The 24,779-nt window shown below is 34.9% G+C and overlaps 1 protein-coding gene across 6 annotated transcripts in view; it reads left to right on the top strand.

Moving 5' to 3' along the window:
• The window catches only part of LOC111503796 (protein FAM117B), a 53,565-nt gene extending 29,045 nt beyond the window's left edge, over positions 1–24,520 (top strand). For 3 of the 6 annotated variants that reach the window (XM_074170468.1, XM_074170466.1, XM_074170464.1), the window contains exons 4-5: positions 1,434–1,703; positions 23,537–24,520. In XM_074170468.1, coding sequence (XP_074026569.1) covers positions 1,434–1,703; positions 23,537–23,814 — 548 coding nt within the window. In that variant the 3' untranslated portion in view covers positions 23,815–24,520. Of the gene's footprint in view, positions 1–1,415; positions 1,704–23,536 lie in introns of all 6 variants that reach the window. The other 3 variants (XM_074170467.1, XM_074170463.1, XM_074170465.1) reach the window with 2 other exon arrangements.
• The last annotated feature ends 259 nt before the right edge of the window (positions 24,521–24,779 follow it).

Genomic DNA, 24,779 nt, shown 5'->3' with positions numbered 1-24,779 from the left:
ATGATGAAGCAATGATGAATATATTGAGTAGAAAAGATTCAGAAAAAAAAATTGCCGATTGACAAAAAGAAGAAAACCATTGTAAAGTTAACTAATTACTCTAATGTTAGTATTCCTGTTGTAGGAGAGTGTGAATTGAAATGTGAAAAAAAATGGTTGCACATTGAAATTTATCATAATAAATGTTGATTTTTCCGCTATCTTTGGTTTAAACTTATGTATTGAAATGAATTTAATTGAAAAATCGATTTGCTAAAAGATGAATGTAACTCTCCATTAGAAAAATATTTTTTTCTTTTCGAAGGCATAGTTTGTCTGAAAAATCCTTATTACATATTACTTAAGCAGAACGCAAAACCTGTAATACATTCTGCCAGAAAAATTTCCATTATTATACGACTTTCAGTATTGTTTGTCAAACATGGAGAAAAAAATATCATCAGTAAAGTTGATTATCTTACGGAATGGATGAATTCCATAGTTTTACTGAAAAAACCAAATGAGTCTCTTCGAATATGTCTCTATCCCAGAGATGTGGATAAGCATATCACGGAAATACTTTCATTTGTCTACTTTCGAAGAAATTTAATCCAAGCTAAGTGCTGCAAAATATTTCAGTATTCTGGATGCAGCGTCCGAATTCTGGCAAATATCAGTCTACTCTACAAGGAGCTCTAAATTTCCTACCAGATCTAGTACATTTAGGAACAAATATTGCATCTGAATAAATCAGTTATTAGAAAAACTGAAAACCGTCCCTCTCTGAAATGGCACGTATTCTGCACATGAAAAATATTGAATTTATCAGCAATTACTTCCAGTCATGTTGAACATTTATCATCAAAAATTGTATCTTTTAATTCCATATCATTCCTTATCACATTTGTTTAGAATAAAAAAACTGATCAATTTGGTTTTCTAGATATATGCATTTCGAATTTTGGAGCAGCTGAATTCCTAGCTTTCTTTATTCATTCCAGTCAATAAGTTGTCTCGGGATATTAAAAATTCTGTAACAATCATTCCTATATTCTATGGATTAGAAAATTTCGTGATTGAATGAAAATTTAGAATCATTATTCAATTTTTCTTTATAGGCATATACTCGTCCAAAACGTACGAAATATCCTCTTGAAAATTGTTATATTTTTCATCAATTTTACTAATAGCAAAATCATGGTTCATTCCCTAGTATTTAAAGTTTTTATTTCATGTACATTTTCATCTAGTTTTTAAGAATTCATGTCTGTTCATGAATCTGAATCAACATTCTTAGGTTCAGTCTTTCACTTCAAAGCCCAAAATGGATAATAACGATTGGGAAATTATTTTGATTTGTATAGCATTAATTGCTATTTAATGGAAGAAAGTACCCCCTGATACAGATCTGAAGGATTTCTTCAATTTTTGTAAAGATTATTCTCTATTTCTAGCAAGCTTTATTTCACCAACAACCATAAAACCTCTACCAAAGCCTTGTTTTCGAAGTTCTGCAGAAGATCTCAACCGAGAAATTGAAACAATTGTCCAGAGATCAGACAGAGACTATTATAGTACAAGACCTCTTCATTCTGGAATTTTTTACCATGAGGCACCAGATGGTCACAGAGCACCTCTAGCAGATCTTTTGTGCAAAAAATGGAGGTCATGTTCGGTGAATACACAGACTCCGGGTGGGTATAGCAGTACTTCACATTCGTCAGGTGAGTGATAAAGTGGGTGGATGATTTATTTGTAGGCCGTTTTTTGGAAATATTCTGTTATAATTGAGCAGTATTCAATATGACAAACCCAAAATAAAATGAATAAATTCATTTCTGATAGATGTCAACTACTTAATTCCTTAATTTTAGAACTATGTAACTACCAAGATTGGAACATTCTTATTATCAAGTAAATATTCAGTGAAAGTATGATGAATGTATAGAATACTTGAAATATATTCAAGTCAAGTTCAAAGAATAAAAAAAAATTGAATATTTCAAGCAGAAGCAGGACCAAGATGAAATCATTCTAGTAATCACCTACAGACCGGTTTAGGAGCATTGTCCTTCATAAGTGCAGCATGGTCCTGCTGTTGGATGAACGAGAAGCATCTGCAAGAGTATCATCCTTTGTGAGATAACTTGCATAATTGTCTGTGATATAATTCAATGTAAATCATTGTATTAGCAGGGGAAGTAGTTGTTTTCATGCAGGCATTTACCAGGTCCTACCGTGTAGGAACTTTGGTAGAGGTGAATGTTTTGGAATTCCATTTTGAACTTTTTATTTTCCTAAGTATGTATAACGATCATCATACATATTTTGCTTTCTATTCAGAGGATTATTCCATTTGATATAGACATTTATTAAAGAAATTAATCATACTATATAAATTTAATTTGGTTAAAATGGTTAGAACTTCAAAGCTTTAAACAAAAAAAAATTGAAGGCTAGGCCGCTAAAACAGATTTTTAAAGCGCTAAAACAATTCTCCCAAATAGCGATAAAAATGACAGAGATCAAACTCACACCAATGAAATTAAGATCTATGTGTAATAAAAGTAATTTTTTTAAATCAATGCTTTTGGCTGAGAATATTTTGTTAAAAATGGAAATTTATTGATAGAATTTAGAGGTCTTGGTATTAGAGAAGCGCAAATTAGGATCATTGTTAATTAATTTATTTGGAATCACAGTAGTTACAGTAGATCCTTAGACAAACTTCAACCACGAACGAGCTCACGAACAGATTAGAATGATGTATAACAAGTACTTGGTAACTGCAACTTTGTTTAATAAAAAGTACTTCACGGTTCAGTCTACCACAAATACTTTAGAAATCTACATTAAAAAGGGCCACATATCTGTATCGATTCTGATTTCGAAAATGAAATTAATTCTTTTGTTTTCAATGTACAAACGAAGATTTTGCTTGCATGTTTCCCAAGAAGTCTAACAGAATATTAATTAGTAAATTAGTTGTTTCTTTGAAAAATTGACAGGAAAAAAAACAAGCCGCAACTTATTAGGAGAGCTATAAATAAATTAACTGATAATATAGCTAAAAAAATGTCAAATCACGTTTAACTCCATCAAAATAATATCAAACAAATTGCACAAAATGATAATGACAGAAGCTGAATGGTTCAACACTTAGGTACTTTTGAATAAGCATTGTTGGATGGTTATATTGATAATAGTGAGAAGTGGAATTTTTATAATTATAATCTCTATCCTACCTTTTCAAAGTTTGAGTCTTTGTCTATGACTGTATTACGTCAAATTAACAGATCATTGGATAATAAATTTGATATTTATGAAACTTTCAATTCCAAAATGTTGAAACATATTTGGAGTTATGGGTCATATGGGTCATGTCGTTTTAAACCTTATAAATACCTCTTTGGAAACTTCTAATTCCAGATGCCTTACAAGTTAAGCACTATAATCAATATTCCTAAAGTGAAAAGCACAATTAATGTGAATGAATTGCGACTCTCTGATTGAAAAAGTGCTAGAATTAGCAGTTTATAATAAATTTCTGGATCATCTAGAAAAACTACGATACAGCTATCCTAATGTAAGTTTGAAAAAAAAAAATTATAATAGAAAATATGTGATTGTTGTGTTTCTCGACCTAAAGAGGGCGTTCAAAACTGTAGATCAAAATATTCTCTTAACCAAACTGAAAGGCAATGGCATTACTGGTAATATTCTAGGTTCACGACCTATTTATTCAATTGAAAACAAAAAGTGGAAATCAACAATTTTCTCTCATGTGCAACGGATGTAGATACTGGCGTGCCATAAAGTAGTGTCCTCGGGCCATTTATTTTTATTTTGTATTGATTTTATAAACTTCCAGATTCATTAACTGCTATTATAAAGATACATTCTGTCCTTGAGAATGTTAACAATTATCTACAATATAATAAACTGAAATTAAACACCAAGGCAATAATAATAACAACTAAATGTAAATATAATAACATTGTTGCGTCTTTATTTGTAATTTTCTACTATTATTAGTAATATTATTGCTGGCATGGAGCGACTCCTAAAGGCGTATGCTCAAGACTCAATTGAAGTATGCTTATCCATCTAAACCATATCAATAGTGACCTACCTACGATCTCATGCTAGATACAGGAAACGCGAATCGCTATTTTTTTTGCTAATTACTTATTTCGCCGTGTGTGCTCTAGACTCTGTGCCATCTTTGACTGTTTGGTAACTCATTTTAATTTCCTGTTTTGTTGTACAATCCAATGAAGCTGAAGAGAGAATACTCCAAGAAAGGAGTATTTCAGAAGCAAGGATTTGTGCGAGGAATTCGGTGAGTTCGCTTTATGCCACAATTCTTACAGTGCACTCTTGTTTTCATTTTTATTATTTTTCGAGTATTCGAAGACGCGACATAGGTCCATCGAACCGAGATTAGAAAATATATTTTTTTATCAATACAATTTTTTGTTTTGATAACGCTCACAGTTCTATTCCATTCATTCAGTCAGTCGTAAAGGAGAGTCGAGAGATCGTAGTGGGGATATCGCAGTATACAAACACATCAGGTGACAGTTGTTTCTTTATTGCAAACAGTGAATTTATAAAAAAAGCATTTGTCTTCATTTTATCGCATTCGCTTCAGATTGTTTACAATTTGTACTGGCTTAGAGTTCAATAATGGCAGATAAATTGAAAAGGTACAAGGCTAGCGCACTTAACGAAATTTATTTCTTGCAGGGAATCGCAAATTCGGCAAAGACTAATAAATCTCTACATACTTTGTTCAGAATTAGATATGCTGAGATAGAAACTCTCAGAGGTGAATTCATGAAACACCATAATAATATTTTGGTTAGTTTATCTAGCGATCCAAACTTCGATCTGGATTAGGAAAATATCTCAAAGGAAACCTTTTTTGAATCATATGATATTCGCACAATATACGCAGATATAATTGAAAATAGTTTACAATTGAATCAGACTGTTGAAAATACTAATTCGACTTCCGATAATATGCGCATAAGGTTACCTAAAATGGTGATTTCTTGTGAATTCTGGTGATTACAAGGACTTTCCATTATTTATTGATCTTTTCAACAATACGGTTCATAATAACGGATCACTGAACGATTCCGAAAAAAATCAATTATTTAGTATCATGTTTAGACTGACCTCCTTTATCATCAGTAAAGATGCATCCTTTAGAAGGACCCAGTTATGCAACTGCATATACAAGTCTTGTGAAGAAATATACTAATGAAAGATTCAGAGCTACGGCTCAGTGGAATGAGTTAGAAAATTGTCCAGAAGTTGATTGTGAAAATCCAATTTGGTTTCGACATCTGTTAGATGTTTTTTCAGAAAATCTATACGAGTTGAGGAGTGGAGTTTTATTTTGATTCAAATGTTGATTAAGCCTATTAATCCAGAAATGATGAGAGATTTTGAGCGAATTCATTGTTCTGTCGCTATTCCAAAATACATGGACTTATATAGTTTTTTAGATAAACAATGTACCGTGATTGAAGCTTCAGCTTTTTCATTTACTTCAAAATCAAAGAAAAGTTTGGATACCGGTAATAAGTCAAGTATGAATTTCCGCTCTAGAGGTGAAAGTAATTTTTCGAAAAATGCCCCATTTTTTGCTAAAACGGAAAAACGCAGTTTAAATAATCAGTGTCCACTTTGCCATATCAAACATTTACTATTTTCCTGTCCTAATTTTCTTGAGGAAACTGTTGATCGCTATAATCTTCATAAATCGTTACATCTCTGTTTAAAATCTGTTTTTCCGTTAATCAGCTGCCGCCCCCATACGAACGACAACTCTCAGAAGTTGAGAAACTTGTGCGAGCTAAGGACTAACGAGGTCTTACCTTTTAACGTGTGATTCCTAACACGGTTGCAGAATCATTCCAGCTTCAACCAGATAAATTCTCTTGAGAAAAATATCTTGTCGAGGCGTGAATCGAACACACGACCTTCCGATCGTGAGTCGGACGCACTACCACCGCGGCCAATTCCACATCGTTACATCGATGTTTTAATCGTCTGGCCAATATGCATGATATTCGAACCTGCAAGTCAAATGCCTGGTGTCGGTGGTGTAATAGACGACATAATTCCTTGTTATGTTTGATGGAAAAAACAACTTCATCAACGCCTCAAACCCAAACATCTACATCTAATTCTACCAATGGCAACACGTCTGCTGCTCAAGAAGTTGCTACTGTCAACTGTGGGTGTGGATTTACGAAATGCAATTCAGTGGTAATGTTAGCAACAGCATGCATTGAAGTTTTGAGTAATCGAGGAAATTATCACAATTTTTGGGCTTCATTAGACCCAGGCAGTCAAAGTACATTCATCACTCAAAAAGGTTTCAACAATTTAGGTTTAACAAAATATCATTTGTCTTTGGCTGTGCAAGGGTTAGGTGAAACTAAAACTGTTACTAGTTCAGGTGGGGTAACATTGTGTATCAAACCATATGGAAAAACTTCACCTGCATTTACAACTGATGCTGTTATTTTACCAAAAATATGTGAAAAACTTCCCTCTACAAATATTTCTATTACAAAATGGCCACATATCTCCAATATTGAGTTGGCAGATCCTAACTTTAACTGTCCAGGTTAAATTGATCTCCTTTTAGGCGCAGATATATTTCTAAAAATTTTGTAAGGAAATTATTTTAGGGGTGGAAATAGGGAACCGTAAGCTTTGGAAACAGTATTGGGTTATGTTGTAACGGGCCAGTTTAACTGTGACGCTTCGCTTTCACTAAATTCATTGTTTTGTAAAATAGATTATACATCTTCAGAAAACAATATTAAAACATTTTGGGAGCTTGAATCCGTTCCTGATGTTTATGAGACTAGAAGATAAGATGGCTGAAGATTCATATACCATTACCTTTTCGAAACTCACCCCCTGTATTTTCCCGAAGTAGATGTCTTGCAATCAGGAGTTTTTTAGCCCTTGAAAAACGTTTACAAAAACAACCACATATATATGAAGATTATTGTTCATTTATGCGAGAATACTTGGACCTTAATCACATGGAATTAATTTCGGAAAACAAAGTTCCAATAAAAAGTTATTATATACCGCCCCATTGCGTAATTAAACCTCAAAGTTCAACAACAAAGTTGAGAGTAGTGTTCAATGCGTCTGCCCGTGATCCAAATGAATTATCACTCAATGATTAGTTATTAACTGGTCCCAAATTACAACGTGATATTGTCACGATCATCAATATTATCAACGCATTATATGGCGTTTCTTGCCATCTGAAACTCTTCAAGATTATAGACTTTGCACCCTTACTTATGGAATTTCAGCCTCTCTATATCTGCCACTGAAAACTATTCAGCAGTTGGTGCCTGAAGATGGTGCCAATTTTCAGTTCGCATCTACTTCTTTGTTGTCCGATTGTTATATTGATGACATCGTAACAGGTCATGTGACGTTTGAAGGTGCTTTACGTCTTCAAGAAGAGTTGATAACTCTATTGAAGAAAGGAGGCTTCGATCTACGTAAGTGGTCGAGCATTGAGCCCTCCCTAGTGTCTCATTTACCCTTATCACATTTAGACACATCTCCAATTTCTTTTCATCAGTGCCAAGAAAGCTTCCATAAAATTTTAGGATTATTATTGTTCTGAAGATAAATTTTCATTTTCAGTTGAAGTATTGAATATACCTTGCACGAAGTGAAATTTACTGTCCGAACTTGCTCGTGTATTCGATCCATTGGGAATTATTGCCCCTATAACATTTTCAACAAAATATCTTATTCAACAGTTGTGGGTTTCAGATTTAGACTGGGACGAAACTCCCAATGAACGAATTATTCAATATTAGTCACCCTATAAAGAAGAATTGAATTCACTGCCAGAAATTCAATTATCCCGCAGATTATTACACAATATTCATTTAGTATGTGAACTACATGGTTTTCGTGACGCTTCCGAAAAAGGTTATGCTGCTGTCATTTATTTTCGTGAAATACAAAATCAGAAATCGAAACTATATTTTGTCTGTGCGAAATCGAAAATTGCCTTGTTCAGGCGCATATCTATTCCATGTTTGGAATTGTGTTCTGCTGTACTCCTCTCTTCTTTAATGTCATTTGTCCTTAGTGTATATCAAGGTAAACTTAAATTAAGTTCTATTTGGGCATGGACATATTTGGAAATTACTCTTGCGTGGATTAAAGCTTCACCATACAGATGGAAAACTTTTGTGAGTAATAGAGTCACATATATTCAGGATAAAGTGTCACCTGAATTATGGCATCTTGTTGATTCGAACGAGAATCCTGCTGATATAGCATCTCGTAGCCTTCTTCCATCTGAGTTGCCAAATCATCGTCTATGGTTTCAAGGTCCCACTTTTTTGGCAAAATTTTCAGAGTAAGGGCACAAGTCAGATTTCAAAATGTATACCACGCATGAAGAGGAACGCAAACTTGGTTTGATCGATCACACTGTTTGAGCAAGAATTCACAAGATTCTCTCTAGAGAGCCGACTGCTGAAATTGGGTCGCTTAAACGACCTCTAGTAAAGAAACGTTAGAGCTTTTAATAGAAAACCACTTTCCTGGAAATCTGAATCTGATAACAACAGACCGCCCATCTTCGAGGGCGCTACACGCTCAAAACAGAACGATTGGGACGTCGCAAGAAAGGTTATCACAGCACCGGCAGTTGAATTGGCTATTAAGTCTTTTCAGCCCTTCAAGTCTCCCGGAGAGGATGGTATATTTCCAGCTCTTCTTCAAAACGGACTGGAAATAATTTTACCTATTCTCACAAAATTGTATAGAGTTAGTCTGGCGTGGAACTATATACCACCCAGTTGGTTGGCAGCAAGGGTGGTATATATACCTAAAGTGGGCCGGAGAGACCCACACCCTAAATCGGTACGACCAATCTGCCTTACCTCCTTCCTGCTGAAAGGACTTGAGATGATACTGGACGGACATATCAGGAGCATATCAGGAGCATCCCCACTGAATAACCACCAGTATGCTTATCAAATCTGCAAATCGACTGATTCAGCATTAAACAACCTCGTTGAGAAAATCTCCCAATCCCGTGACAACAAGGAGATTGCTGTTGCTGTATTTTTTGATATTGAAGGAGTATTTGACAATGCTCTACCTAAATCTATAAGATTGTCTCTGGCTAGAAAGGGTATAGAATCGACCATAACTGGCTGGATCTATGCCATGCTAGTAAACAGAACTGCAACTACGACTCTTCAAGGCGAGGCTATCAGGTTCAGGGTCACCAGAGGCTGCCCTCAAGGTGGGGTACTATCTCCCCTTCTGTGGTCGGTCCTGGTGGATAGTCTGCTTGATGCCCTCGACAGAAGAAAAGTTGATCTGCAAGCTTATGCAGATGACCTTGTCATTCTGGCAAGGTCCACGTCGGAAAGGGAGCTTGTAATATCCTACAAAGCGCGTTGGACGTTGTTCACAGTTGGTGCCTGAGGGAGCAGATGTCTGGCATATCTTGGCATTGTCCTTAATAAAAGACTCACCTGGAACGCTCACTTGGAAATAGTTTTACACTAAGCCAGACTGTCTCTATGGACATGTCTAAGGATTTGTGGTAAAACTTGGGGTTTCGGTCCCAAACAAATCCATCGGATTTATTTGATGATTGTCAGACCAATGATCACGTATGGTGCAATTGCATGGTGCCGAAGGCTTTACAGAATACGGCTCAAGCGAAGCTCTTTGGCTTACAGAGACAGGCTTGTCTGGCTATCAGTGGTGCCATTAGTACCACACCGTCAGCGGCCATCTACCTCCTCTCCACATTTTTCTGGAAAGAGAGGGTAGATGGACTGCATACAGACTTGTGCACATTGCCAATTATAATAATATATAATAATAATATGTTTATTATCGCATACACTGATATACATTACATAGAGTGCTATCGAAAATAAACAAGATAATCACAGAAGCCATAAAAATCTATAGCTTGTTCGTGATAAGGATACATTGTAATTGACTGTATAAATACGTAATCTAACATTGAAAGATAATGAATGATGAATCAATTATTAACAGAGACAGTAGTTTCAGACAGAATACATAGTTATTTTCGTCTGCTCAACAAATGCTTAAGTTAAATTGCTGTTTGAAATAGTTTGATTAACAAAATCAGAAAAGAAAGCTCTTGCGGTATTCTGAATGAATTTCTTTACTTCTCTCTTAAACATGTGAGAACTATTGATATTTTTTATTTTTTCTGGTAATATTTTGTATAAACGTGGTCCGAGATATGTTGCATTTCTTTGTCTTTGGTTTTGTCACATCGTGGTGCATTTAAAGAGTTTGCCTTTTTCCTAATATTGTAGGAGTGAATGATTGGTTTTATTTTGATATTTTTTTTTACATTACTGAGTATGCTCATACAAAAAAGTTATCGAATATCACATACATTCGCTTCTTTAAATAAGGCAACAGTTGGATGAGTTTTTTTCCTATTAAATATAATCTTCAGTATCCATTTTTGTATGACATTTAGATTTCTAAGATAATAATAATCATTCACTCCTCCCTAACCTATTATACTATAGGATAGTTGGGATTGGACAAGTGCGAAGTACAACGTTTTGAAATGTTGAATGTCAAGAAAGTTTTTTAAGTTATTGAATTTAGAAAGTGTACCTCTTAACTTTCTGATTATTTCTTTCATATGTAGGTGCCATCGAAAATGTCTATCTAAATGGATACCTAAATATTTTATTGACTCGCCTAAAGGTATGTGATTATTGTTTCCTATATTTAATCAAATCAAATCAAAATATACTTTATTGTTCAAGAATAACAATTCTCATGACAAAGCATAGTCACCATGATAACATCACAAATATACAGTTAGCAAGGAGATCATAAATACACATAAATTCACACTTACAATAAGCGGACATAATTACATATACAAAAGCAACAAGATTTACACCACTAAGCCAAATAACATTGAACAACAAAACTACGATATGCCAATTAAATGAATAAATTAACATGCCGGAAAAACAAAAAGAAAAAATGTTTACATTTTATACATGAAATTACAAGAACTACCTCTAAATATATTAAGAATTAGGCATACGTTATATGACCGCCGCCAAAGATAGAGATCTCAGCAAAAATAATCCTGAAAGTATTCTTCCAGGGTATAGTAGGCCCTCCCAACTATGAGCGTTTTTACAGATTTTCTGAACTTTACTTCGCTTTTGATAACACGCAAGGTTAGGGGAAGGTGATTGAAAATTTTCTTGCCCTCAAAAATTAGAGAGTTGCGAGTTAAGGTTGAGGAGGGAATTGGAAGCGAGATCAAGTGAGAGGAGCGAGTGTTATAGGTTGACTCAGAAGTAATTATAGCTTGGTATTTCTTGTACACGAGGCAAGCCATTTCCAAAATGTAGATACAAACCAATGTCAGAACTCCATGTTGCATAAACAAGGGACGACAGGATTCACGGTAATCAGAACTACGTAGGTATCTAATTGCCCTTTTTTGGAGAGAGAATACTCTTTGAAATAAATACTGAGCACAAGCGCCCCAAAAGCAGATTCCATAACGAAGATGAGATTCTATTAGTGCGTAGTATACGTTCTTCGCTATACTCAAATTCAACTCATTAGCAACGACACGAACCGCAAAGCAACTTGAAGCTAATGGATTTCATAGTTTTGTAATATGGTTACCAAACTTCAATTTATTATCAATCAGAAGTCCCAGAAATTTATTATCCGTAGAAATGGAGATTTGTTCCTTATCCAAATAAACATCATCTAAGTCGCCTTTGAATTTTATGATATTTGTTTTGCTTATATTGAAAGTTAGAAGATTGGAATCACACCAATTCTTAACTTTTTCTAGATCTATGCTTGTGTGGTAGTTAAGAGGTCCCATATTGGGTAATGTACTGCAGTATGATGTGAAAGGCAAATATTTGTTTTTTTCGAGATTGATCGTAAGTTTATTGTGACAGAACCATTTTTCGATCTCAATGAAATCTTTTCATTTTCAATTGGTTCCATGAAGAGTCAGTATACAATACAGCCGTATTGTCAGCAAAGCTCAAAATTTTACCTTTTGTTGGTATCTGCAATAGTTCATTCAAATATATTGTAAACAGGAAACACAAATCAATTCAATGCAGAGTGCAACAGACTGTTGGTTGACATTGGAAGTCACAGCATTCTGGAAATGACCTCTGACTTTATGCCTCCAACTGTCAACTACGAACTGCCTTATAAAGTACTATTCCCAAGTAGAGAGGACTGGATCCTGCAGGAGAAGGAAATATTAAGAGCAGATAGTTGTTGGTTCACAGATGGATCAAAAACACCTTCCGGTTCTGGTGCAGGTGTTTTCTGTCGCAGACCCAGGACAGAGTTATCTACCTGCCTAGGAACTTATGCGACTGTATTTCAAGCGGAAATTTACGCTATTGAATTGTGTGCGGAGAGATTGGATAAATCCAACCTCACTCACAAGTCAATAAAAATATTCTTGGACAGTCAATCGGCGTTGGAAGCTCTTGGCTCCCACCGAGCAATGTCTAAACTGGTAGCAAACTGCCAAAAAAGTCTCTCCTCGATAGGAAGACTAAACAGATTGTCTCTGGTCTGGATTCCTGGCCATACTGGCTTGGAAGGCAATGAAGCTGCTGACTCTCTTGCAAAGAAGGGTGCTGCAAGCGGCTTCATTGGACCAGAACCTGTCATTGGCATCGCTTTGAGCTTTGCCAAACAAACACTTAACACCTGGATGGCAAGAAGAGTTATGGACTTCTGGCAGAATCTTCCAGGATTGGCTCACTCCAAGGCGTTTATTCACTCTTCGAAGGTTGATGCCAAACAGTTGTTGGACTACATTAGGGATGAACTACGATGTATAACAGGCCTTCTTACAGGTCACTGTCATTTGAATCATCACAAGCAGAGGCTTGGACTGTCGGAAGACAGTGTGTGTCTCCTCTGCCTGGAAAATGATGAAACTGCAGAGTATATACTTTGTGCCTGCCCCGCTAGGGACCGAATCAGGTTCTATGTGTTCGGCAGATCCGTACTCTCACCATCTGACCTGAAAGACCACTCACCATAAAACTAATCGGCTTCGTTTATTTGTCCGAGTGTGAATAGGTGTGAGCCACAATAAACCCTTATGGGTTTATTGTTTGAGCGAAATATTAAAAGATATATCATCATTCGGAAAATTACAACGAATTTTAGCATATTGCCAACGATTCATTTTCAATTCGAAAAATCCGAGAAGCAAATTGTCTGGTTCTCTTTCCTCTAAAGAGTTTCAAAACGCAACGAAACTTCTTGTTAAACATACTCAAAAACTAGCATTCTCAAAAGAAATTGAATCACATAATTTTTCGAAGCCGCTAAAAAAATTGAATAATGATATTAATAATAATTAAAAATGTTTATTCACGAATTTTTACAAAATAAATTTCTCAAATACACAGTAATGTAACATATATGTACTGCATACAATCAGGTAGGTATATAATGAAAATAAGTATATAATAAAATTGATGTGTGAATAAACAAGTGCAAAATCACTGAAGCAGTCATTAGGCTGCTTGTGCGTGATATTTGTACTACTAAAAATAAACTTTGTCACAATAGTGTGTTTGGCATCATTGTTGGTAGGTATAAGTGTATTGTCATATTCGGTATATTGTCACAATCATGTGTATGGGTTCTATTCGGTTTGCTTTCAGTTTGCTTCTTTTCAATAAATTATAAAACAAGGTACGCTCATTTTCCATTATCCATAACTTAAGCTTACTTTTATAATAATGAAGGCTTGAAATATTTTCAAGGTATTCTAGTATCAACGACCATAATCTGGGCGCGACATAATTTGTGTTCCTTTGGCCAATTGTTTTTTCACTTTGAGGAAAAAACAGTTCATTATGTCTTCTCGTATTGTGAGTATGCTTATGATACTTCAGTATTATTTTCCTTTTTTTAAAAAATACAAGAATTTTTTGACAGAAAAGTTGACGAGCATCCATTATTTGAGTTTCTCTATACAGACTTTCAGAAGAATAGCTGATATTTTTTTCAAACATTATTTTCAAAATCCACTTCTGTAATACGTTGATTTGTTGGTCTATGAAACAGTCTCTCACACCACCCCATCCTAAAATTTTATATGTTAATTGTGATTGTGCCAATGCGAAATAAACTGTTTTAAGGTGTTTCAGATCTAAAAATGCTTTCAAATATTTGAATTTTGTAAATATTCCTCGTATTTTATTCGACAGATGCTTTATTTGAAGGTCCCATCTAAAATGCCGATCTATCATTATTCCAAGATATTTTATGGATTGGGATTGAAATTTTTGAATCTAGACCAACATCACAATATCTCCCAAATGTGGCAATCCTGATGAATACGAACAGAATGGTAGATAATAGCTCTTATTTAAGTTGAGAGTAAGTTTATTGTACTGAAGCCATTTAGCTATGTTAGGAAAATTATTCTCTATTTTTCTTGAAGAATATATTCATAGATGATGAGGGACTGCTCAGAGTGGGAGGTAGATTAACAAATTATAACCTATCTTACGATAAGAAACATCCACTTCATTTACCTAGTAACTCAGATTTCACTCATTTAATTATTGAAAATTTTCATAAAAAGTGTTTCCATCTCAATAATATTGGATTTTGGCATCAAAACGCGTAATTCGCAAAATTTTGTCTCGATGCATGGTATGTTGGAAGACGAACACTGTATTATTAGATCCTCCCATGGGGAATCTTCCTCTATCACGAATTTCACAAATTAAACCCTTTTCTAACGTTGGTGTGGATTATAGTGGTCCACTTTTTATAACTATGAATAAACGTAGGGAATCAAAAACTATCAAGGCATACATATGTATTTGTATGTCTCGCTACAAGGTGATTCACATCGAACTCGCTTCAGATATTTCGAGTGAAGCATTTTTAGCAACTCTTCGCCGTTTCGTAGCTCGTCGAGGAATATGCTTTTCGATAAGCAGTGATTGCGGGACAAACTTCATCGGAGCTTGTAGTCAACTTAAACTTTTACAAGAGGCCGCGTCCTCTGAGAATATTGGATTTCATTTCAACCCCCCTTCAGCACCGTACTTCGGAGGTATTTGGGGGACGGGAATCAAATCAGTAAAGAGTCATTTGATTAAGACAATAGGAAGAACTTTATACGGTGCTGGTTCAAATCGAATCGTTATTGAACTCTCGACCATTAACACCTTTAAGTTCAGATCCTAATGATATTTCATTTCTAACTCCCGGCCATTTTTTGACTTTAGAACCCCTGTCTGCCGTTCCTGACTCCGATCTCACGTCAACTCCTTTGAACCGTTTATCGAGGTGGCGATTACTCCAACGAATCCTCCAAGATTTCTGGCGTCGATGGAAAATTGAGTATTTGCACACATTACATCAACGTAGCAAGTGGATTTAACCAATGACTCCGGTTGCACCGGGTACATTAGTTTTGATAAAAGATGTTACGCCACCACTCCAGTGGACTTTAGGTCGAATCACCACTTTTAAACCGGATAGTGATGAAATTTCTCGTGTTGCCGAGATCAAAACAAAAAATGGTACATTAACACGACCTTTGGTCAAATTGTGTCCTCTACCAATTGAGGAAACTAACTGATTGAAGTTCATTCAACTTTTTCAACTTAAATATTATTTAGTTTTTTGACATTAATATTGATTTTTTTTAGAAAATTATAATTTTGTTTCGAATTGGAAAATACATATTATATCATATGCATTTTGGGGTCAGGTAATGTTGCGTCTTTATTTGTGATTTTCTACTATTATGAGTATTTTTGTTGGCATGGAGCGACTCCTGAAGGCGCATGTTCACTCGATTGAAGTATGCTTATCCATCTAAAACATATCAATAGTGACCTACTTACGATTTCATGCTACGTACAGGAAACGTGAATAATATTTTTTTGCTAATTACTTATTTCGCCGTGTGTGCTCTTAACTCTGTGCCATCTTCGACTGTTTGGTAACTCATTTTAACTTCCCGTTTTGTTGTACAATCCAGTGAACTGAAGAAAGAACACTCCAAGAAAGGGCCCTTTCAGAAGCAGGGATTTGTGCAAGGAATTCGGTGAGTTCGCTTTATGCCACAATTCATACAGTCCACTCTTGTTTTCATTTTTATTATTTTTCGAGTATTCGAAGACGCGACAAACATTAATCCCAATAAAATCAATTATCAATAATGGCAAAATCGAACATGTAATATCATTGAAATACCTTGGATTACAACTAGATAATTTGTTACAATATTCAATGAACATTTCAATTATGGGATAGAAAGTTATTGGCTTTCTACTACTCCATCTCGATACAAAAAAAGATGAGGGAATCTTCCAAAGAAAGGAAGGAAGTAATCAATTTGAAAATAAGTAACTCTATCATGGATGTGTAGATCATGCAAAGAAGTACTTTCAGACACAAACTGAAAGAAAGTCCTCCTGAAACAGCTACTTTCATATAAACATTGAATTACACGAAAGAAAAAAATTCTTTCAAAACAAATATATGAACACTGAATTATTCAGAAGATACTTCTCTTTACTCAGTTTGTATTTCAAACATTCGTTCTGGAATAGAATCAGATATCATTCACATGAGTTCTACTTTAAATGAAAGGTAACAAATTGCACTTACATGGAACACTGTCATACTCACTGGTATACATCGATGTTTCGCCGTAAGACACTTGCCCTAAGGCTCTTCAGTACCAAATTGGATAACATTATAGAAAATACACACAATTCATTTATGAATTACGATTTTAATGGTCACGGAATAAGCTTGATCTGCTTATGTCATCAATGATATCGTAATGACATTCATTCACCTATTTGATTTAATCCCAGCCAAGAGGAATCTTATTTGAATTGAAGGGGTTATATTTTTAGGAGTGATTAAATTTTGGGAAAGAAAGTTTTTGGCTTTCTACTACTCAATTATATATTTGAAAAAAAAACATTAAATTTTTTTTTTCTAGACTTACAGGAGATTAGTCAATGCAGACCAGAATATCAGTCTTCCAATCTATTATTCAACCTCATTTTGAATACTGCTCGTCGGTACTAACCTTCTTCACTTCAAATCAAATTACACAATTACCAAAACCTCAAAATCGAAGGATGAAAATAATCCTAAGAAGTAGTTGTGTTACTGTGTTCACTAGATACTAGTTAGGACAACAAGAGGATTGCTACGAATTTTTGGGGTTCTTGTTGAATACTCTTCGTGAGCATAAAACAGCATAATCAATACTCCTGACCACTCTGGATTGAATGATTCCATATACTCTATCTCGTCTTGTGTTTGTAGATCTATTGCTGAAAAAATCTCCACTTGTTTACTTTGTAGTGAATGTTCAAGAGGTAGAGATTTTCTGGAACTTCAACTAGCGTTTCCTAATATGACTGATAACCAGTCGGTGCAAAGCTGAAAATGGAACTTTTAATGGGTAATGATCCACTGTATTGCCAAAGATGCACCAAACTAATTGATTATTATAAGAAAACGAGTATAGCTGAAGCACCAGTCAATCTAATAATAACACTGATGATCTTTAAACATGACTCAACGTCTGACGGAAGCACCAAACATTTTGATAGAGGACATTTTGATAGATCATGGTCTTCAGATGATGTGGTGCTGCAGGTTTTTTCTGGTTTTCCTTCAGCTGATAAAGCAAATGCGCCACTGGAATCAGTGAAGTCGCCCCGGAACGCCAATCAATTTTTGTTTTTGTTTCATAATTCAATATGTTGAATCTATGTTACTGTGAGCTTAAGTGCAAAACCTTGAGCTAATTATGAAAGCTCTCAAAATATTGATTTTTTTCTCCACTTCTTATTTATGTCAAACAAGCGTCTCTTTGAACTGAAAGAGTATATTTTCAGGAGAGAATCATTTTTGGGAAAAAAAGTATTAGACTTCTACTTCTCCATCTTCATACAAAAAAATGTGGGAATCTTCCAAAGAAAGGAAGAAAGCAATTGATTTCAAAATTAACTCTTCACAAAGATGTGTATCATGCAAAGAAGTAACTTTCAGACACAAACGGGAAGAAAAAGCTCTCTTGAAACAACTACTTTCATATAAACATTAAATTACACAAAAGAAAAAATACCTTTGAAACAACTATTTATATGAACATTGAATTATAAAAAAACACTTTTTCCTATTCAGTTTGTACTCCAAACATTCGTTATGGAATTGAATCAAATATCATTCAGAGAATGGAGAAGCAGAAAGGCATAACCTTTTTTTTAAAAAACATAGGCTTTTATGGCCGAAGTCACAAGTGAGGAGAACAAAATCCATGTTGATATTCCATGGTCAAATGGAACCTGAAGTACTAAACGTTTTATCTGCTACTGTGGCAGATATCAGTGGCATGTGCTTCGATTGTCGAAGTTTCAGCAACAAATTCTATATTGAATAAGGGTCAAGTTTTAGTGATACTATAAGGTGCGGTGTGGTAAGTGCGTTTTTGGGGTGGGTGCGATAGTCGGTGATCAGTATCTTTCTAGTAACAATACCGCTGCTCCTACCTGTCAATAAATTGTTCAAGCCATTAGCATGTATTTGTACCAATTCAGGAATTTATTAATGGTTCGGCGATCATATTAGACTATCTTCAGTTTTGTGCATGATTAGTGTCAGTGCATGCACAGCTACAAGTGTTTTTACTAGATATGATTGCTATTTTTACATATAATTTGGAAAACAAGCTAGATCGAATTTGGAACCTAGACGAAACATCGTTTTACATAGACCCATCGAAGACAAAGGTTGTGGGAGTCAAAGGGCAACCATCTACAAGAACAATAAGTTCATCAGGCAGAGATAACATATCTGACTTGCTGGCTTGTAATGCAGCAGGAGGTAAAGCCCCCCTCTCATCATATTCAAAGCAAAAACATGTGGGATCAATGGCAGGCACCGGAAGGTTCTGGCTTTCCAAAAACCTCTTATACTTGTACAGATAACGGTTGAGTCCGATGTGTTTGCAAAATATTTCAAACGAGTATTCTCAAAGCAAATTGATGATGGGAGAAAGGCCATGTTACCAATATTCGACGGCTTTACTACTTATCTCAGTCTCAATGTCTTTGAACTGGCCAAAAAAGAACAAATTGAAATAATCCAGTTGTCACCCCATTCAAGCCACCTCCTACAACCGTTGAACCTTTCGGTTTTTAAACCGTTTAAAACATATTGGGACCAAGCTCTAGTGAAATGGCAGAGACAACATATTGGAAAAAATCTCCCAAAAAGTGAATTTTCCAAAATAATAGAAAAATTATGGCTTGAAACTAAAATTGAAATTATTTGTAATGGATTCATGAAAGGAGGAATCTATCCATTCAACAATAAAATTATCCTGAGTCAAAAATATGACCTAATTTTACTAAGAAATGGTAATCACTGAATTCATCAAGACATGTTGACAATGGTTCAAATCAGCAGAATCAATCACTTCCTGAGCCCACTACAAGCATTAGCATTAGCTCTGCTAGTGATCAGGCTCTGCCACAACCTACTGCAGGTTCCAGCTCAGCTGTTCATCAGGCACGTCCAGAGTTTAGTGTAGGCACCAACTCAGAAAACGTTCGTTTTGAAGATGAAGTTTTACAGCGCATGAACGAAGAAGCAATGGCTACATCTACAGCAAAAAAAAATATTAAAAAAACAAAAGAATCTGAATAGAACCGAGTATAGATGACATAATATCCAAAGAGTGTGATGCTGAACTGAGTTTGCACGATAGTGAAGACGATGTCAATGAATCATTACTCAATATGGTCGAAAGAGAGCAAGATGATGTAGCTGATATGGATGAATTGAATACCGATTGAATTGATATGACAATACTCAACTGGGAGCTTGTGAAGTTCCTAATAAAAAAAATTATAAGGCATTTTGTTGGCCAAATAATTGAGGTGATAGAAAATGAACCAGTGGTTTAATTGGCCAGAAAAATTAATAATAGCTAACTCAATAAAAAAACAGTATTTGTGTTCCCAGATATTGAGGATTTGATATCTGAAGAAGATGTCAAAGTTCTACCCACCCCACTATATGGACGCCGTAGAGAAATAGAATTTTCAGTTGATATCTCAAGCTATAATGTTCGATAGAAGTAACTTTGATATGTTTCTTCTCAGAATTTTTAATTAATTTTCGTTTGTGAATTTCTATCTTTTCTAATAAAAATCATTATCAAATAAAGTGAATATTTTTTCCTAGAGATTCGATACATTATATATGAAAACTATTGTAACTTGCTCAATATTGAAGATATTTCAACTTGCAAATGAGCATTTTGAAGCTAAACCACAATAAAAACGATTTTACACCGAATCGATGAACGTGAATTCAAATGTATATATGGTTCATGAAAACTCACTTCCCCCCATATGGGACAAGTGCGACCTATTGTCAAAAAAAAATGTACTGTGGGCATACCTCTGGAGAATGAGTCCTGACATCTCCAGTATATATTATTAAGGTTGTCATAGTACTCCTATAATTTCACAGTCATTAGGGAAAAAATGAATTCACAGTGAATCTTCTCTAAATATATATAACTTAAAGATGACTGACTGACATAGTGGTCTATCAACGCACAGCCCAAACCACTGGACGGATCGGGCTGAAATTTGGCATGCAGGTAGATGTTATGACATAGGCTTCCGCTAAGAAAGGATTTTGATCAGTTCTACCCCAAGGGGATAAAATAGGGAATGAAGGTTTGTATGAAACTTTGTCAATTTTAAACCGATCGGGCTGAGACTTTGCCTGCATAAAGCTACTATGACGTAGGCATCCCCTAAGAAAGGATTTTGATAAATTCCACCCTAAGGAGATAAAATAAGGCATGATGGAGAATGTAAATGTATTAGTTTGAACCTATCGCGCTATCGTTGTGTTTTCACTGAGTTACATATACCCGATGATGAGTGGCCGCCGTATCTAATAGTACATACTATACCTAAATATTTCTAGCGGATTATATTTGACGATTTTGGCTGTTCTTCACTTGGCATATTTTGGAGATTGCATTTGCTTTGTTTCGGTTTAGTAGTTTTGGTTAAAGACTCTGCTTTGTATTTGGCATTTGTTTTGTTTTCGTTTGGTTTAAGTATAGGTTTTGTCGGTTAGACTTTTTTTAAAGCTAAAGAAAATCTGAACGTTAATGGAGAAGTTGAAGAATGTACTGTCGTCCCTATTGTTGGTGACGGTGCATGTTTGTTTCATGCTCTCTCTTATTTAATGTACGGAACACAAGATAGAGCGATGGAGGTGCGTTCAGAAATTGTCAGATATGTGGTTAATGACTGGGGCAAGTTTTCAATTATGATCCACGACAGGAATGGTGATAACTACGTAACACCTGACGAATATTTTGCTGGCATGATGAAAAATGCTACATATAGTGGATTTTGTGAGTTAATAGCAGCAGGATTAATATTCCCATTTAAGTTTGAAGTTTATAGAAACGGTCTCATATATACGGAATGTGGATCTAACGACTATCTGGTAAGCCGATTACGATTCAGCAAAGATTTGTCCAGTGGGCATTTTGATGCCTATCTTCCCATAGCAACACAGAAAATTACTCGGCGTCGTATGGAGGTAGCTGTAGAATAACATGATTTTGGAATTGATACACCTTCGCAACTTGAAGTTGATAAGGGTTGTCAGGAGGTACCTGTTTTAGAGCGTGAACATTTACCTATTTTATCTTCAATAAATTATGATGAAAATTTAATAAGAAGTTTATTGTCCCAATCTCAGCCTGTGACATTAATAGAAAAAAAGAAAAACAAACGTAGGACAAGGTTTACTAATTACACACGAAAAAATCAAATGAAAAAGGCACATAAAATATGGACAGACTCTACCTGAATCCCACCGTAAAGCTGTGTCTGAATATAAGAAAAAAAACCCTGATGTACAGAGGCAAGCTGTCGCCACCTACCAGGCTGCACACCCTGAAAAACAGGCAATCTGTCGCCACCTACCAGGCTGCAAACCCTGAAAAGCATAGGCAATATGCTGCACTATATCAGGCCAGGAATACCGATGTGCATAGAGTGATTCAGTCACGGTATAGAGAAAATACAATTCAGCGTGTATGGAGAAGCAAGTTGCTTTCGGGTTTGGCGCAGTGTAGTCTTAGGTTCTATGACGTACAAGTGTCAGAGGTGCAACGCCTTGAAGTGGAAAGATGAGACACCTGGCATGTGTTGTAGTGTCGGTAAAGTACAACTTGAGCCGTTTAAACAACTACCTGAACCACTTTACAGTCTGGTTAATGATTTACACCCAAATCATGTACACTTCATGGATAATATCCGAAAATATAATACCTGTTTTCAAATGACTTCCTTTGGTTGAAAACAAATAAAAGAAGGCGGTTTTTTACCAACTTTTAAAGTTCAAGGACAAGTCTATCATTCAATTGGAAGTATATTACCGGAACCTGTATTTATACCGCGAATCCCATTAATACCTAATGATATCCCGTTCGAATTTAAACGATTACAGTTTGTTTCCCCTGAAAGTCTGCTTTGCCATGACAATAAACAAGTCTCAGGGGCAAACTCTCAAATTTGCGGGTATTGACTTGAGAGAACATCGCTTCTCTCATGGACAGTTTTATGTTGCTTGCTCACGAGTAAGTTCACCCAATAGCTTGATAGTTTTAGCGCCTAATGACAGGTTAGTTAAGAATATTGTGTACAAAGAAGTTTTGTAGGCCCTAATTTTTTACAAACGCTAAACAAAAGTAAAGCCGCAAAAACTATACCTAATTAATAATAATACTTCTAAACAAAAGTAAAGCCGCAAAACTATACCTAATTGATAACAATATTTCTTAACGCGAGCGAAGCCGCGGGCAAAAGCTAGTGACATAAACTTCACGAAATCTGGATCGCTGTTACCCTACTTCACCTTACTTTATTTCTCTCTTAAACAGACTGAGTGTTGAAAATAAGTGTTTTTGTCACACACACAATTGGTTGAATTCATTACATAAGAGACACTTTGGAGACATGCTCAAAATATTGGTTCGTACTGTAGGTAAACGAAAACTAAACTGGTTCATATGTTTGTAAATAAATATACATAAATAACAGATTCTACGGTTTTAATGATGATACGATGAGCAAGAGAGAGAAAGAGAGTGTGTGTACTCTAAATTTGAATACTGATAACCAGATCCAAAATGATACACAAAATCAACAATAGGCAGAACAAAAATGTTAGGTGTACAAGTAAAAACACAGGTTGTGCTTTGATTAATTTGAAAATGGTATAAATTTTTAGTACACATATAGATTTTTCGTTTTCATTACAAGTTTTTATTTTCTGAATTTTATCACTTACTGTTAAAAAAACTACAAGTTGATGTACAAATATTTGTTTCTTACAGAAGGTAGTCAAGGTTCTAGCCCTGATCAGGAATCTTCTACTTTAGGGCCATCTCCACAAATAAATAAATTCATAGCTCGAGAACCACCCGATGGCTGTGAAAAAATACAATCAAAAACGATGGTCAGCAGGAGATCTTTATCGCTGGAACACGTCCCCCAGCCAAGCACTTTCAAATTGAAACCAAGTGAAGGTTCGGCTTTTGAACCTCTACAACCTAATGCTAGTAACACTCTAGATAAAGATCAACCATTAGTGCCCTTTGAAGAAGTTGAATAAATTGTATTTGTTTCATATTCATTTTATCGGCCAGGCTGTTTCATATTAATTCTGGTGATTAAATTTCATATTTACAATTATGAATTAGAACCTATTTTGGTTTTACTTCAAGATGCGTTTAAAATGATTTTGGTGAACAATGGTTTGATAGTGGGATCTCTGGTATTGTTTTAAGATCTTTCAGTTTTAATTTTTACCTTTATTTTCAGTGGTTTGATTAATTGATTTTATCAGTTATTTTGTTATTTATACTGAAATGATACATTATTTCTTATAATATTTCAAAAAAATTTTTTTCAATTAGAATTGGTTAATTCTAAAAAAGATTTTTGAAACTTTGTTCATCTTCAGCCAATGACTGGTTAGAATATTAATTTTGATGTTGATATAATATGAAACAACCTGAATATGAATCACTTCACCATGTGAAGTGAATGCATTCACTGCATTTTGTTTTATTCAATTTTGCAGATTATTATAACATTTAGTAGTTGTTGAATCAGGCATGATTTGTAAAGAAGCTGTGATTTTTTAGTGTGAAAAAAACATTGTTTTTATTTTTCTTTATGGATTACCCAAAAATTGTGTGTTATATTTCTTTCTCATATCGTTTTCTAAAGAAATTTTATTCTGTTCCATATTCTAAGATAACTATTAATTTCTTTGTGTATTTTTGAACATATCTAATAAAACAGACTGAATAAATGATGTGCAATTTTTTTTCGTGACTTCACAGATAAGATTAATATTCAACATTACCAAATCAAATCATACCACAAATTATCCGCTAAGACTGCCTGTTACTACAGTTGAACCGAGCTACACATTGAATCGAAAATGTTATATATAATTTTTTTTTGGGTAGGCGGTGGTGTACTTCAGCCATTATCTAGAAAATAATGGGGTGATCATTTGCTTCAAGATCTCGTGAACTATAAAGACTATAAAATTTTGTAAAGACTCAA

Source organism: Leptinotarsa decemlineata, unplaced genomic scaffold (assembly GCF_025532065.1).
Source record: "Leptinotarsa decemlineata unplaced genomic scaffold, Ldec_3_MD MMD2_P_RNA_scaffold_9, whole genome shotgun sequence".
Lineage (NCBI taxonomy): Eukaryota > Metazoa > Arthropoda > Insecta > Coleoptera > Chrysomelidae > Leptinotarsa > Leptinotarsa decemlineata.
This window is presented reverse-complemented; position numbering and strand designations above follow the sequence as displayed.